The sequence below is a fragment of the Myotis lucifugus genome, unplaced genomic scaffold (genome assembly GCF_000147115.1).
Source record: "Myotis lucifugus unplaced genomic scaffold, Myoluc2.0 scaffold_0, whole genome shotgun sequence".
Classification (NCBI taxonomy): Eukaryota; Metazoa; Chordata; class Mammalia; order Chiroptera; family Vespertilionidae; genus Myotis; species Myotis lucifugus.
In genome coordinates this window covers 44,537,469-44,555,603 of record NW_005871048.1, presented here as the reverse complement: position 1 = coordinate 44,555,603, position 18,135 = coordinate 44,537,469, and the positions used below count along the sequence as shown (strand labels likewise).

Sequence of the window (18,135 nt, the reverse complement as noted above, 5' to 3'; positions counted from 1 at the left end):
ACTATTCTTTCTATAACTTTTCCGTCTCAATTAATGCCTGAGTCTTTCTCATGCCATTTGATGACTGCTATATTTTTCCAGTTGTTCAGGCCTCAAGCTTGGAGTTATCATTAATTTTACCCTAGTTGTGTCCTCTAAAATCTAACATCTGGCCTCCAGTTCCCTTTCTAACTTCACCTTCCATTATTCTTCCTCTCTTTCACTTAGCTCTGGCCACGGTATTCTTGCTTTTCCTCAACACTCTAAGATCAGACCTTTGTACACCTGGAAAAATTATCCCTAAGATGTCAGCATTCCCTTCCTCATTTCCCTTAAAGTTTTTTTTAAATATATTTTTGTTGATTTCAGAGAGGAAGGGAGAGGGAGAGAGAGATAGAAACATCAATGATGAGAGGGAATCATTGATTGGATGCCTCCTACACATCCCCCACTGGGGATCGAGCCTGCAACCCTGGCATGTGCCCTGATGGGGAATTGAACCGTGACCTTCTGGTTCATAGGTTGATGCTCAACCACTGAGCACACTGGCCAGACTCCCTTAATGTTTTTACTCAATATTTTTCCACCTCAGAACTTACCATTACACAGCACACTATGATTTTTTTTTATTTATCTTATTGTGTATACTCCATTAGAATGCAAGTTAAATGATGATAGGGACTTTTGTTTTGTTCACTGTTGTACTCATAGCACCTAGAGCAGTGCCTATTAAATGACAGGTATTTATAAGTATTTCATGAATAGATAAATGAGTAATGGAAAAAGTAGAAAGGCAACTGTGGCTATAACAAAATGAATAGAAAGTCTACTGGGGTCACTGGTCTTTTCTAACTAGCTATATAGTCTTCAGTATCTTCAGAGAGATGAAAGAAAATCATGTTTCATGAAACAAACACAATATATAAAGAAAGGAACAACCAAGACAGGAAGCCTTCTTGAAAATTAGAAATATGACTGCTGTAATTTTTAAATCAATTAAAGGGGAAAAAAAGAATGCAAAATTGGGAAAATCTCATTGAACAAAAGAGAAAAAAGATGAAAAAGAGAGATAAGAGAAGCAGAAAACCAATCACAGAAGGGTAAGGAGAGAAACAAGAAAAGAAAATTTTTAAGAAAACATTTTTTAATTTCTCTAACCTAGAAGAAGGCCTTTAAATTGAAAGCACCCATCAAACACCAAGGAGAGATCAGGAAAGAAGACCCACAGCTTACCACATGATTATAAAATTCTTGAAACAGGAAGGAAAAGATCACTTTCACTGAAGAAAAAATTTTAAGAAAAAAAAAAAACAAGTATATGTATGCCACCCAAAATGAACCAATGTCGTTTTTTAGATCTTTAAGTCTTTTCCTAAGATATAAAACCATATAAATAAATTTAATGCCCCATATTTCCCTTTCCTGATTACACCATCCATGGTTCTGAAGGAAAATGATTTTGAACTTAGACTCTCACATTCAGCTAAATTTATTAACCAAACATGAGGACAACATAAAGTCACTTTCAAATAGGCAAGGACTCCGAAATTTTACTTCCCAGGCACCTTTTTTGAGGTAACTACTTGAAGATGTTCTCTAACAAAACCAGAATGTAAACACAGAAAGAGGAAGATGTGTTACTAGCCTAGAAAAAAATAAATCCCAAGATGAGAGATGTGTAGTAACTCAAAAAATTAAGTAACCAGTAAACTCCAAGAAAAGTATTTCCAAAGAAGAATGAAATATACAGGGTAGGGCAAAAGTAGGCTTACAGTTGTTTGTATGGAAAATAATACAATAATTAAATACAAGAATAAACTCTGTGTTTTGTGTACTTACAACTGTAAACCTACTTTTAACCCACCCTGTATATCACACAATAGATATAAGAACTAAAAAACTGAATATTAATCACTGTGTTAAAACAATCATATATTTTTTTTCCTCAATAAGACAAAAAAAATAGAAACTTCAGAAAAACAAGACCTAGATAAGAAAGCCGTAGTCCTAAACTGTGACATTACTTAAAACAGCTGATAGACTATAATGTTAGAAATCTTTTCTTTTGAATGGTACAAGGGCTGTAACACAAACTATGGATAAGGAAATATGATTAGAAACAAACACTATTGATCTCTACATTGAAAACTATTTTTTATAAACAGTTAAAAACAGAATTGGTTACAAGGGGCCTTTGAAAAGTAGGCTTTTTTTGTTTTTACTATATTTTTATTGATTTCAGAGAGGAAGGGAGAGAGAGATAGAAACATCAATGATGAAAGAGAATCACTGAGGTCCCGGGTTCGATTCCGGTCAGGTTTTATTCTTGTTTGCGGGCACATCCCCAGTGGGGGGTGTGCAGGAGGCAGCTGATCGATGTTTCTCTCTCATCGATGTTTCTAGCTCTCTATCCCTCTCCCTTTCTCTCTGTAAAAAATCAATAAAATATATTTAAAAAAAAAAAGAAAGAAAGAGAATCACTGATGGGCTGCTTCCTGCATGCCCCCTACTGGGGATCAAGCCCACAACCCTGGCACATACCCTAGACCAGAATCAAACCCAGGACCCTTCAGTCCAGAGGCTGACGCTCTATCCACTGAGCAAAACCTGCTAGAAAAAAAGTAGGATTTTTTAAAAAAAAAACTTCTACACATATTCATTTGATTAAAAATATAACATGATACAAAATAAGAATGAAGACAAGGATTACTAAGACTGGTGGGTAAAAGTGTGATGAGGAATAGGATATTTACATAGTCCCCCAGTATCTGTTCACAAATTCCTTATCAGCTGCCAAGAGGTAAACAGTAACTTCAGTGGACAAACATGGCAGACCTCACCTTAATCAAGTAATCAAAGTTAGTCAACATAGACCATGCAGTTTCAATAGGAAGCAAAGTAAAAAAGAAAGGTGTTAATAAAGAGAGGGAACGAGAACAAGAGACAGAAAGTCTCAATGAGGATGAAGTATAATCAGGTGGCCCTGGCTGGTGTGGCTCAGTTTGTTGGTGCATCCCGTGCACCAAAAGGTCGAAGGTTCAATTCTCAGTCAGGTTTTGGATTCGATCCAGATCAGGGTACATACAGTAGGGACTGATCAATATTTCTCTCTCCCTTTCTCTCTCTATTTCAACTTCCTAAAATATTATAAAATATCTACCATCTAATATATGGTCTTATTAGATGCTAGGGAAGAAAAATTTAATAAAATACAAATCCTCTAAATTTTCTCACCAAATTTATTTTATCTTCAAATTTATTTTATCTTCTCCATTCTCAGTGCCATAATTTTGTAAAGGCCTTCATTATCTCCTAAATGTTCTAACTCACCTTCACACCTCCAATCACTCCTGTCCCCTCAAATTTCACAATGGAATTAGTGTGTGTTTCTTTCTAAATCTCAAATTTGTTCCTTTCACCACCCTGTTAAAACTATCAATGGCATAATTAATGTTAATGCCAAATTTAGAGGGCTTGATCAATGACTGAGAATGGTACTTTTCTATCATATTTAACAGCAAATGTCATTTAAACATATGAAAGCTTTTAAAACACATATCTACTTTGAATAATTTATTTTTATTCAAAAAGATAAATCTATTGTGTATATAAAGCCTAACACTGTATACAGAGAAACTAGTGATAAAAGTACTCAATGTTTCTATTTATAGGAATTAACCCCAAATCTTAAAATCTAATCATTTTGACCCACTAACAACTATAGAAAATAGACAATCTGAGCAAATTCTTATTTATACTTATAATGAAAATTTTCCTAAACTGTGTGGTTCCTAATACTCCTTTCAAATTTAGGACTTAACTCCAACTTTAATTATGTATTTTTTATATTAACCTAGGAATAAGAATATGAATGTGATAGAATATAGAAAAAAACAGTTTCTGAAAGTATGACTTGAGCATCAAAATGTTTGTGCTCTTGCCTAGACAGTTTGGCTCAGTGGATAGAGTGTCAGCCTGCAGACTGAAGGGTCTCGGGTTTAATTCCGGTCAAGGGCAAGCACCTCAGTTGCAGGCTCCCAGCCCTGGTCAGGGGGCTTGTGGGAGGCAACCAATCAATGTGTCTCTCACACATCGGTGTTTCTCTCTGTCTCTCCCACTTCCCTCCACTCTCTAAAAATCAACGGAGAAAAAATATCCTTGGTTGAGGATTTAAAAAAAAAAAAAAAAGTTTGTGCTCTTGGCAGATCCCTCATATCCGTCTCTTGCTTCAACAGTGTTTGGATGGAACAGACCCAGGGACACCCCTTCTTCCAGCCTCGCACCACTCACCACCTTCGGAACCAACTCAGGCCATCCTCTCAGCCTCTGAGACCAGCCAATGCCGTTTTTTAACCTAAACTCCTTATTGCCGAACAACGTGAGCTCCCAAATTCGTCAGAATTATTCCACCCAGATGGAGACTGCCCTCAGCCACTTGGCCAACCTGCACCTTCAGGCCTCCCACACCTACCTCTCTCTGGGCTTCTATTTCGACCACCATGTGGCTCTGAAGGGCGGGGCCCCTTTCGCAAAACCAGCTCCGTGGCCGAGTTTTTTTCCAGGACGTGCTGAAGCCGACAAAGATGAGTGGAACAAAACTCAGGACGCCATGGAAGCCGCCCTGGTCTTGGAGAGGAACCTGAACCAGGTCCTTCAGGAGCTGCAGGCCCTGGGTTCTACCTGCGCAGACCCTCCTCTCTGTGACTTCCTGCAGAACCACTTCCGGGGTGAGGATGAAGCTCATCAAGAAGATGGGCAACCACCTGACTCACATCCGCAGTCTGGGCTGGGCGGGTATCTTTTCGAAAGGCTCACCCTCAGGCACCGCTGGGAGCCTTTAGAGCCCAGAGTCCTTTGAGGGGCCCCTCTGCATCCCCTGGTGTCTGGCTTTTGCCTGAGCCTCTCCCTGAAACCACTAGCCACCCTTTTAACCACCCTGGAGCCCTTTCCCATGCACTGGACCAAATGGAAATAATAAAGCTTTTTGCAGCCAAAAAAAAAAAAAAAAATTGTGCTTTTACACAAATAGAGCTTTAATGGAACATCTACATTAGCCTGAATATGATAAAAGCAGTAGTGGAAATATGGGAATATGCTTTGTTTTGCAACCTTGAACTGTGTATTTACCATTAGACTAGAATGGACTCAAATGCCCAGGATAGACCCTACACTCTTGAAATCTAAGTAAAATAAGATTTATAATCAATCTTCAGATAAATGCAGCAAAATTTTATTTAATAAAGAGATATTGGTATAAAAGATTTTGCTTCAAGAATTTATAACCACCCTCGCCAGTCTGGTTCACTTAATTGGAGCATTTGTCCCATACACTGAAGGATGGCGGGTTAGATTCCTGGTCAGGGCACATGCCCACATTTTGGGTTTGCTCCCTGATCAGGGCATGTACAGGAAAGCAAACAATCAAAGGCAATCTTTCACATCGATGTTCTCTCTCTCTCTCTCTCTCTCTCTCTCTCTCTCTCTCTCTCTTTCTCTCTCTCCCTCCTCTCTAAAATCAATTTTTTAAAAAAAATTTTTAAAGAATTTATAACCATAAGTAGGTCACACATAATTAAGCTATGCTGACAACCAGAGAAAGACATTATAGAAAGAAACCTAAAGAGGCAATCAGTGTCGTAGTTTCCTGAAATAATACACGCACATACATGCACACATAACCTTAAACTCTTCACCAATGATTGGGTTTTGTTTATGCATAAAAGATATCTTATTTGAACAGAAAAAAAACTTAAATCTAAAATTAAACCTGAGGTTTCATTCATTTTTCTACTAACAATATAGGGTTTTTAATGTTGCTCTGACTTTGAAAAATCAATACAGATATTATCAAAAAGACTATCAAAAGCAAAGGCAGCAGAAATAACAAAAATATTTAGATGTTGTATATACATATTTATTAATCTGAGGAAAGACATTTACATTGAGACTTTATATCCCCATAAGAAATTTAAAATTATAACATCTACTTACCAACCCAATACAGTTGCTTAAAGCCACTTTGGTTGTACTATGTTGATCTTCCAAGTATCCTGTGTAGTGACAGTTGTCTAAAAAATCATGTTTCCACTGAGGCCCATCTTTCCCCCAGTATTCTACGGTAAAATGTTTGGACACAAAATCCGTGTTGAGAGTCAAGTTTAGGTGAAAGTGCTTGCCATAGGCTGAAAGTTTAAAAAATAACTTAGATGCTGCCTGCTGTGGATCGATAGGGTCCATACTCCGTCTTCTCCTCGAGTGTTTATCATTTTTCACAGTAAAGCTGAGGAAAGCTCCATTTTGGTCAACCCTTATTGGAATAGTTAGCTGGTAGTGTTCTAGGTAAGTCAGGAATTCCTCTTCGTAATCATAAAGCAGAGTATCCAGAAAAAAAACACACGGAAGAAAAGATAATTTAACAGAACAACAAAGTAGCAGTGTAAATAACAACCATATCAGCTAAAACTATGAACCATCATGGGTGAGTTATGGAAAAAAATGTTATAGTATACAAAAATAAAAGAGTAAAAGTTTCAAATCTAAAGATGAATTAAGTTTCAATTATTTAATTCCTCAAAATAACATTATTTTAAAAGACTATTTTTATTTTTACAATTTAATTTTGAAAAACATGAATTCTAAGGGGAAATTACACAGGAAATATGAATATTTTATATTGAAAGTTAAAACAGTGAAAAACACACATATGTAAAAGAATAGAATTTAGCTCACATAAAATGTTTGTGAAAGTTATCCAAAGAGTTTATAAAGAATCTCAACAGCCTTGAAGACATTTTTTTAAAAAAAAATTATCAGCTAGCCACTTTGTGAAACAGTCTGGCAATTCCTCCAAAATTAAACATGGAACTACCATCTGACCCAACAATTCCACTGCTAGGTATACACCCAGAAAAATGAAAACACATATCCACACAAAACTTGTACATGAATGTTTATGGCAGCATTGTCCATAATAGCCAAAAGGAAGAAATAACCCAAATGCCCATCAAATGATGAATAAATGAGTAAAATGTAGTATATTCACTTACATAATGAGATATTATTCTGCAATAAGGGGATACAGTGCTGATACATGCTATGACATGAACAGATCTTCATAATAACTGCCTTCATAATTAAAGTTCATTATCTAACATTATAAAAATATGCTAAGTGAAAGAAACCAGTCACAAAAGATTATATGTTATATGATTTCACTTATATGGAAATATCCAGAATAGGCAAATCTCTAGAGACAGAAGTAGATTAGAGGTTGCCTAGGGCTAGGGGTGTAGAATGGTTTAGAGGGAATTTATGAGTGACTATTAATGGGTATAGGTTTCTTTTTAGGATGATGAAAATGTTCTAAAATTGATTGTAGTTATGGTTATACAACTCTGTGAATATACTGTAAACCATTTGAATTGTATACTGTAAATGGGTAAATTATATGGTATACCTATTATATCTCACTAAAGGTGTTTTAAAAGGTATCAGAATGACAAAAAATTCAGAGGACTATTAAATCATATTTTCCTCACTTAGGTGTACTAAACATTACCAATCTACCTTCTTAACTACATCTTTCTTTAGCGGGGTTTACTACCAAGGAAAACCAAATGGCTGCCTGATGCCTTACTGTCTCTACATGGAGCTCACTCACAAATATAAACTCCCATGAAACCATGACCAAATGGAAATAATTTGAAAGATAATATTTATTTTATTTCTCATGAATAAGAGTTCATACCAAATGCTATGGCTTTATTGATCTACTTTGAGATCCACATTTTGTATGTATGGATTTCTAGACATCAATCTATAATAGCCTTGAAAATCTGGTTTCTCAGCACCAAAAAAAATGATCTGTTACTATACATTCATGGAAGGGGATTACAAAAGGTCTGCTCTTTCTAATTCTATAAGGATTGGACTGGCTCATGGAAAACAAAATGACATTTCTTCCTGGGATCTTTCTGTTAAGATATTTCCTATGATACAAAGTTCAATTCTATGAATGAAAATCATAGGGCTCTACCTTCTTACCCAGGTTCTAGATCTTAGATCAGAATTCTTAAGTTAGAAAAAGCACTTTTTCACTAAGGGTCCATATTTTAAAAATCTCATATCAGAACTAGAGGCCCAGTGCACGAAAATCATGCACTCGAGGCGGGGGGTGGGGGGGTCCCTCAGTCTGGCCTGAGCCCTTTCGCAGTCCAGGAGTCCTTGGGGGATGTCCCACTGACTGCTTAGCGCTGCCTCGGAAGCGGGAGAGGCTCCCACCACCGCCGCTGCACTTGCCAGCCATGAGCCCAGCTTCTGGCTGAGTGGCGCTCCCCCTGTGGGAGCACACGGACTACCAGGGGATAGCTCCTGTGTTGAGCGGCTGCCCCCTGGTGGTCAGTGCACGTCATAGCAACCGGTTGTTCTGCCCTTTGGTCAATTTGCATAGTAGCCTTTTATTATATAGGATGTGTCTAGTTTCTTGCTCTTTCATAGTATAAACCTTTGGGTTCCATTTGAACATGACTTTACCTGTATACTCTAGCAATGAATGAACCTATCAATGTTTCAGATTCAGAAGAAGATGCCTGGTCTATATCTTTTGAAAAAGACCAGTCAACTCTAAAATCCACTGGATATTAAATACCAGTGAAACAAGTTAAACAGACTTTCAGAGGCCTTAACATTTATGAAATGTGCACTGAACTGACACTGTAGGCCTCTGCTCCTATCACTACATATCCCAAAGAAAATGTTCACCCAAACTAAATATTCAGTTCCTTCAATAGTTCAGCTGGTAGAGCGCAGGACTGTAGTTGATTAATAGCAATATTTTTTGTCAGTTTCAAAAGCAGGAATCCTACCTTGTGAACTGTATGAGAGCCGGTGGTCACTATGAAATTCCGATGAAGCCATGATGAGGCTCAAAATCCAGGTCAACGTCTTCCACAAAATTTCCATAATTTAGCAAACTGGATGATTTTTTGGAGGGTTACCTATGTGCTAGAGAGTCAATACCATAGCAAATTAGTTATTAGATGATCCACTGTTTAACAGGTACTTTTTCCCAACATCCTGTACTTTCTTCTATATCTGGATTCATTTTCTCAATCCAAAATGAAAAATTAATGATGGTAAAATGTTCACAAGCAAAAGCATTAGGCTGATTAGTTACTAAAGTATGGCCATTTTTTAACATAGAAAAACAGGAAAATTTTAAGTTAACTGAAAAATACCCTGAACAGACAGATCTATATTGCCGAATGCTTGCCAAAGGACATGTATTATGAAATAACTTAATATAGTTAAATTAGGCCATTGTTGTTCTTTATAGTCTAAATAAAATTCACAAGACTAAACACAGAGTTAGAAACCAAAATGTTTAGCAGGATAATGTCAAAGCTATTTAATAATCAAAGAACAAATCTGAAGAGAAATAAAAATTCTTTTAAAAAAATACTTTGAAGATAACAATGTATGGGTACAGTGACTAACCTCCTTTTGATAAAAATAAAAAGTAGGCTGACTTCACAATCAAAGTTCATTTTATGAAAATGTTAAACAGGATGTGATCCCATCCCTTTACATGCTTTTTATAACACTCAAATCCACAGATTGATGTGTGCTTTATGAGGCACCTATCCTTCTTTTCTTACAGACTAGATTTACAAACACACGGTGACATTTAGCCGCTGTCTGAATGCTCAGACAATAACATAAACTAAACTTCTGAAAAGTTTAACCATATTTGCTGCAACCCTTGACTTTATCTGGAAGTCTTGTATGACTTATAAGGCAACACATACAAGCCAACGTCAACTACCTAGAATCTAACTGAAAGGAAACGAAATTCATTTTCTGAAAAGAAAATAATTTTTAAAAATTCATTTCAGGTATCTCAACAGATTTCATGTCTTATCTCATGGACTTTCTCTTCAACTTATAACTTCACTCAGAGTCCATGAATTTACATTTTTATACAGAAAACTGATTTCCCAACAAAGGAACCGGAAACTATCTCACTAACAGCACAATAGTGACCAAAAAAGGATAAAAAACTAAAAAGTAGTTTTAGTACTCCAAATCAATACAGTTTGGTGCAGAAGCAAGCAGTCCTCACTTACATGGTTTAACAGTTACAACTGCGCATATAACTGTGTGACAGTCAGTGTCTGATACTCAAAATACTATGCCTGAGCTAGGAGCAAAAGGTTAAATTGCTCTTAATAAGATAGCTTCCTACAGCCTGGCTAGTGTGGTTCAGTGGTTAAGTGTTGACCTATGAACCAGGAAGTCAAGGTTCAATTCCCCATCAGGGCATATGCCTGGGTTGCAGGCTTGATCCCCAGTGTGGATCGAGCTCCCATCCTCTCTAAAATCAATAAAAACATATATTTTTTAAAAAATATAGCTTACTGCCGAAACCGGTTTGGCTCAGTGGATAGAGCGTCGGCCTGTGGACTGAAAGGTCCCAGGTTCGATTCCGGTCAAGGGCATGTACCTGGGTTGTGGGCACATCCCCAGTAGGAGATGTGCAGGAGGCAGCTGATCGATGTTTTTCTCTCATCAATGTTTCTAACTCTCTATCTCTCTCCCTTCCTCTCTGTAAAAAAATCAATAAAATATATTAAAAAAATGTTTAAAAATATAGCTTACTATAAATATAGAGAAATACACAAAAGATGTTAGAGATTTTCATCTTAGGTCTCTAATATACGGGCTTATCATAATAAATGGTAACATATTTGTTGGTTAAAAAAATGAATGAATAAATAAATGGTTGTTACAATCACTTTAGGCATATAAAAGGATATTTGTAGTTCATTGGAAAATTATGTGCAATACTTTATTTCCTAGGATGCTAGAAATATTGGCTTTATAACATATAAAACAATCACAACCATTTAAAATTCTTTGTGTCTGTCTCTACAAGTTATTAAACTGCTAAACTTTGGAAAAACTAATTCATTAATCAACAAATATTGTCTTATTATATTTTCAAAAGGATGTTATAATCTTTTCCTTTGAAAAGATTAAGACAGAATCATTGCTTATAATCTAAGTAACAAAGAAAAAATTCAAGGCAGATTGACATATGCCCTAACGCAGTTATGAAAAGGTGTTACAAATCAGATGAGGGAGATGACTTCTGAATCAGAGAAAGATGAGTCAAGGAAAATTTATTTAAAAAGTAGCCTTTGAGATAGGTCCTAGAAGATGAACAGAATTTCACAAGTCAAATTGCTGGGGGCAATCACTATAAAGAAATAGATTCCACAGAGTCCAAATGGTAAGACAAAAATGGAAAATAGTATTAATAATAATAGTAAGTTTGATTCTTATGCAGAAGACTAATAGGTAACATCTAGAAAAGTAGTTTAAGGTCAGATCAAAAATAAGGAGAATTTTTAATATATTACACTTCTCTGAATATTCACAACAATCTTATGCAGGAGGATTAGTGTCCCTGTGTGAGGCACACTCCAATAATAGTGCTTCCTGATATCCACGCCTTTGTGTAACGCCCTTCCCACGAGTAATTTGCTCCTAACCGCTTGAAGACCTCAATGTGGAGGGGATGTCACTTCCATGATTCGATTACACAAGATTCTAACTTCCACCTTACTGGTAGGCTCTCTCCCTTGTTGAATTGATGAAGCAAGCTGCCATATGGAGCGGCTCCCATGGCAAGGAACTGAGAGCAGCTTTCAGATAACCACTGGCAAGGAAACCAGGCTCTCGGTGCAATAGCCTGCAAGAAACTGAATTCTGCCCGCTAATATGTAAGCTTAGAAGCAGATCCTTCCCGGTTGAGCCTTCTGTGGTAACCCCAGTCCTTGCCAACACCTTCATTGTGCTTCATGAGATACCCTGAATACAAGGTGTATAGCTCAGCCATGCCCAGACTCCTGAACCACAGAAACTCTGAGATAATAAATGTGTGCAATTTTAAGCCACTAAATTTATGGGGGGGGGGGGTGGCAGGGGGGGGGTTGGTTGTTTTTGTTTGCAGCAATTGCAATGTACAGATAAAGAAATTGAAGCTCATAGTGGTCACAGAATATAGCTAGAGAAAAGCAGAGCCCAGAGTCATACGCTGGGCTACTTGGATCTAAAGTCTAAATTCTTTCTATTACATCACACTTCCAGTTTAAGGCACCCTAACTTAAATATTCAATAGCAGTTGCATACAACCAGTATCAAATAAGATATTCATAAATGGTATAGGTTAATTAACGTGAACAGTTTTAAGCAACCTTATACACAATTGTCTCATTTCAAAATTATGTACTTCTACAGTGATTTAGGCAAGGCAGCAGGCACAACATAGCCTTTCTTAGGCAAACATCTATAAAGAGATTAAGTCACACCATTATTCAATATCAGTAATGAAAATAATCCATTTCTCTTGACTCCCAACCTACTTAAATACAATCTCGAACTCCATAACAGTTGTTTCATTAACAGCTTCCATTCTTCATTTGTTTTCTTTTTTTTTTTTCAGATCAATTGAGTGCTTCCATAATAATGTCCAACATTAAATGAATCCCTCCTACACTTTAAAAGTAATCTTCTTTTAACGTGTTAATATATAACTAACACATTTCAATTAGTTTTCTAGTAGTGGTGATAGATTTGTACTGAATCATTCATTATTTTTGCTCCTGTTTTCTCGGATTCTAAAACTAATGACAAACTTATACAAACTAATGACAAACAATATAGTTAGCTGGTCTCATTTCTTAGAGTTAACTCCTTTCCCCCTTGAGAAATCTCCTGCTCTTCACAGTTTTGTAACCTCCACTTTTACCATTACTAACACTGTCCTGTATACACCCAAGTTAAGTAAGCCATAGCATTGAGAGGAAAAATATGTAACTACTTGGCCAGAAGTAGACTAACATTGGATTTAAGGATTTGTAGTGAAAAGGGCATTGGTGCATGGCAGAAAGAGCAGAAGCTTTGAGGTTAAACAAACCAGAGCTACAGTCTTGGTTCCACCACTAGCTATCTGGCACATGGACACTCAATAAATTTGGTTTTTCTCTCTCCTTTATTCACTCCAGCCCTCGCTCCCCACTTTTTTTCAAGCCTCCAGTGCCAGTGAAGAAAATTAATAGTAAGTAAATGAGTTGGCTCAAGCTCAACTAATATCAACAACAAACATATCTGACCATATTCAGTCAACTCACAATAAAAATGGATGGGTTAGGGGGGACTGGGAGAGGAAATCCACAAATCCCTGGGAGCAGGAAAGAAACTACAAATCAGGGGGGTTTCTTAACCTGCATACTCCTACCAGGTACTCCTCTGATTTAGGTACTCTACCTGCAGATACTCTCTAGCCCTAGCTGGTCCTCCAACAGAACTCTGTGCCCTGGTACCTAGGGATCTCCTTAGAGACAGGGCTCTTCTTGCCAAGGCTGAGGATCACAGGTGTCTTCCAGCCACTCCATGAGTGAGACAAGCTAAACAGCTGTGGGGCTCTCAGAGCTCCCCGATAGCATCAGCCACGACCCCCTGGATCATGCACCAGGCCCGGCATGGCCTGTGCTGATAGGGGTTGTGCTGGTGGCTATGGTCCTTTCTCTCCTCATTGCACTTGCTACCAAATGCCACCTCTGCCGAAAATACCGCACCAGCTACCAGCACTGCCCACTACCTGAGACAAGAGACAAGAAGGGGATCTGTCCAGAGATGAGTGAAAATGAGGATGAGGATGGCTTCATCAAGGTCAATTGCATTCAGGCTAGGGCCTGAGGGCTGGGGACACAGGGTAGCAGGAACCATTTCAACTTCTGATCCCGGATCTTTGGGAACCCCTTGCCCCCCTGACAGCTTAAGACTTGTGAATACTACATGGGAGGCACAAACCTCAGGGGAGGTGGCTAGGGTTTAAAGGTTGACCCGGGGTTGAGCAATCCTTCCTTCCCTAACAATAGCCACCAAAGTGACAGTGACCCTCTCTTGCTCAATAACCTTCAAGGGCTCCCTGCTATTCTCAGGATAAAACCAATCTAGGGCCTAAACTATGGAAATAAGGCCTCTGTCAGCCTCTTGGTTTCCTTTCTTGCCTTTCCCTGGTATGCTCCCTACTTAACTAATTATTATTTTATACCAGATGATAACATTTTAGCAGATAAATATCAGAGTGCCAAGTTTCTTACAGAATTTTTTTTCCATCAACAAAGTGGGTAATCTTTAACAAACGGGTTAAAAAACATTTTTCTTTTTAATGAATGAGTTAACTTACTTTCTGACACCTGCTGAAGAAGTTAATCTGCATATCACCAACAACTATGTAGAGACACTAACAGATATAGTTTCCAAAATTCAGACTAACATTAAAGCATTACATAATTGTCCAGAAATTATAATGCATTAACTCTACATTGTATAGCAGAAGCATTATCATGGAAAAGCACAAAGGCTTTGAGTCCTGGCTTGACTCCAAGTTATTTAAACTCTCTGGATCTGTTATCTCATCTATAAAACTGTGATAATGGTACCTACCTAACAAAGACTCGTTGAGAGATTAAATTAGATTACATGTGATGTGAAGTGTCCTCGCACTTCACTTTAATGGCTAAACAAATATTAGCCCCTCCCCCCTTCTCCTGGTTATCTGACTCATCACTTTTCAAAGACCTTCCTTGAAAAATAGTTTTATGTTCCTCCTTCCCTCAGAAATGTGGACTAGTTGGAAATGATGATAGAATCAATCAACTGCATTGTATCGTCTTTTGAACAGTAAAGAATTTAGGTCATGATAACCAGGCTTACAATACTCTAAATATGAAAACAAGATTCAAAACTTTTCATTTTATTTTATTTCAAATATGCTTTTTTCCTAATACAAATGCACCAACCAGTGAAGTTAAGGGATCATTTACCTGCATCCATGGATCAAAGCTACTCTAGCTAAACAGAAATAAGAGCAGATAACGTGCACTACAGTAACTGCCTCAGTAGTCTGCCCTGGTTGGAGGGTACTTGTCTTTTTTGCTCTATCATCTTTACTTCCCACTCAAGTGATCTGGAGTAGCCAAGGTAATAATTTCCTCTCCTGAACTATTATTATGGAGCTAAAAGAACATGTATAACATCCTTCTCAGCTTCTTTCATCCATCTTAACCCTGGTTGTTTATTTTAAGACTGATCTGGTCTTCACAGAGGAAGTAGCAATACTGTGCTCCCTTCAGGTGTTCAGTTTTTACATGTGAAAATTAACATTTCATTTTCCATTTAGTCTCTCAAGAAATATTTATTGTCATATACTATATGCCAAGGACACCACTAGCCTATAAGTACAAAGGTTTCCAGGTCATTTATCAACTTTGTAAGATTGGTTTCCAAGGAAAGGTATAATCAAGATGTATCTATCAAGAAAAGTAAACGATCCAAAAGCAAAAATACAAAACATCAGTCTACCCAAAGCAGGCCCTAAATTATGTAATGTCCCAAATTACTTTTTTTTCCAAATGTCAAGTTGGATATACATTATCTGTTATAACTTCTCTCCTGAAAACAAACACCTTTTTCTCTTGAGGTTAACTCAAAGTGTTGATAATCAACTATGTCCTTTGGTATAACCAAGAGAGCAACCAACCTCTTGCCCATTTTCTTCTTCCCCCCAGAAATGTTCCACTAATGTGCCATGTACTCTCCTAACATATGAACTCTCTTTATTCACTCACAAAAGTCACACATAGGATAAGATTTGGCATATATACCCATCCTAAACCACTAGTAGCTACTAGTGGTTGCTAAGGAAATAAAGAGGAAGTGGTAAGAGTAGACAAGAATAGGAATTAATCTCACACATATTGGCCCAGACAGGGTAAGTATTAAAATATTTCAGGTTTTGAGGTTAGAGATTTTTTTCCCCTTGAGAATCATAAAAATATTAATATCAAAACATAGATTTCATTGGCTGCCATTTGTGGCAAATGAATGAATTTGATTTGTTTGAAACCAACTATTTGCTTCTATACACTATTCTTCAAAAAATCCAAAACACCAATGATCACATTTAAGCACTAAATTAATATAAGCCAGAATTGCTGTTACCACTTTGATTAAACACAGGAAAACAATTATCTCCAAAATTAATTTTCTCAATTTCCTTCAACTACACCAGTTTTATTTTGCATTTCCTTCCCTGCATGAATTTGGAGACCTGTCATTCCCACACCTAAGTTTGAGTCTAATCAACATAAGCTAAAAAGAGAAAGAAAAACAAAAGAAAGAAAATTAGTCCAAGATATTTAAACATAAAAGAATATGCTGAAAATCACACTCCAGTGTCTTTCTTCAAAAATCCAAACCACCAATCCAAATCTAAAAGTTCCAAGCAATGGTTCAGTTTCCCCTTTCCTCTCCCCCCCCCACCCCCGCCCCCGCCCAGTTCTGTACACCCTCATGCCCCTTCCCCCAACCCCACTTCGCCCAGACAGAGGGTAACAGTCTGAGCTGCCCTGGTTGAGTTGATCCTAAAGTTAACATTCAGCAGCCCATTTCCAGACAGCAGCGCTAAATCTATTTGGATAAAACGCGTGTGACCCAGACAGTTGGCATTTGGCCCAAACGCGTTGCACCGGCAGCTCAAATAAAAACAAGAGTAAGAAACTCACTCTCTTGTTCCCTCTCAGTGCGCTTTCTCACTCTCTCGCTCTCTTTTCTTCTAGTACAACAAGGAAAGAAATTACTAAAGACAGGAATTATAGTACACATTATCAGAAGGCAGCTTTCCAATAACCCCTCCAGCACTCACCCCCCCCCCAAATCCCTAAACTTTGATCCCATGTACCATATAAACAGACATACCCCGATATTCAAGGCTCCGGAGGGATATGAGTCTAGCACGTCCCAAGTGGCCAAAAGTAAATCAAAAACACACGCTTCCATCTCTTTGATTAGCCTATTAAGAGCTTAACATATCCTAGAGCATCGGGGCTCCAGCTAGCACATTAATTCTGCCCTCTGAGCCCAGGCATAAACTATGCACTTGTCTGGCTACTTAAGACACTGACATGAAACCATAAAATGCAGGTTTTTCTTTAAGAAAACTGGAAATCAGTTTAAATACACATCATTATTACTTTCCTGATTACTATTTGGTGATGAGTTAAAAGACCACAATAATTATAATTAAATCATATTTCACAAAACATATTCTATTCTTATAATAAACGTATATATTTTTGCATCATAAAATACTTGCAAGACCCAGAATTCTCCAACCCCCGAGTAGTCTGGAGTTAAAAAGATTTCTATCTGTAAAATGAGTTCAGTTAAGCTCACTCATTGCCATTAAAACACATACACACATACACACACACACATACACACACACACATACACACACACACACACACAGAGCGAGAGAGAGAAAAAGGTTTTCTACCCGTTATTCGGAAGACAAGCAAACCACACGCTTTAATTTTAAAAAAAAAAAAAGGTTTCATTGAATATTGTGAAGTCTTCCTTACCGTTTTCATCTTCAAATTCTGATAAAAAGTAAGTTTCAAACAATAGAGATTGCACTGGACGACTCACGTACTCCCTTCTCCTCTCTTAACTTTTTTTTTTCTGCCCCCCTTTGCAAAGCCACAGCAGTCAGTTAGTTATTCTGCAGCCAGAATAAAACCCTATAGTCTGGCTAACCCGGGTTTTAGAGAACGGACTTTGCGATTTGGCAGAAAAAGAGATGCCTTCAATACAACCAGGTTATCATCCTGAGATGCTGCCTTTGCAAACCCCCTTTTTCTCCCGCACGCGCCCCCCACCCGGCCAAAAAAAAAAAAAGGAGAGAGAGAGAAAGAAAAAAAAAAAAGAAAGGAAAGGGAAAAAGAAAGGAAGGGAGAAAAAAAGACTTATTGGGGGTGGAAAGGGTGCCCTTTCTTCCTGGACAGCTTAGTGCCTTTGCTATGCAAATAACATGTGAAGAGCATCAAAAGGTATCAGGAGAAAAGAAGACAAGAGGAGCAAAGTTTTGTTGAAGTAGGTCTCACTACCGGCCCCCAGCCAACTTTGAATTGCAGCAGAATATTGGCAGCTTTTCCTCGGAGGCAGAGCACTGACGTCAGTGTGCAGATGTGCCGGCGTCGGGTGCGCATGTGTCCTGGGCCGTCACGTGGAGGGGGAGGGGAGGTA

At 37.7% G+C, this 18,135-nt stretch overlaps 1 protein-coding gene across 1 annotated transcript in view; it reads right to left on the bottom strand.

Annotated features, from left to right (window-relative positions):
• Positions 1-17,786, bottom strand: part of ADAMTS6 (ADAM metallopeptidase with thrombospondin type 1 motif 6) — a 221,523-nt gene extending 203,737 nt beyond the window's left edge. Inside the window, 3 exon segments of the mRNA XM_014452423.2 lie at positions 5,971-6,335; positions 8,844-8,982; positions 17,472-17,786. Coding sequence (XP_014307909.1) covers positions 5,971-6,335; positions 8,844-8,940 — 462 coding nt within the window. The 5' untranslated portion in view covers positions 8,941-8,982; positions 17,472-17,786.
• Positions 17,787-18,135: the final 349 nt, after the last annotated feature.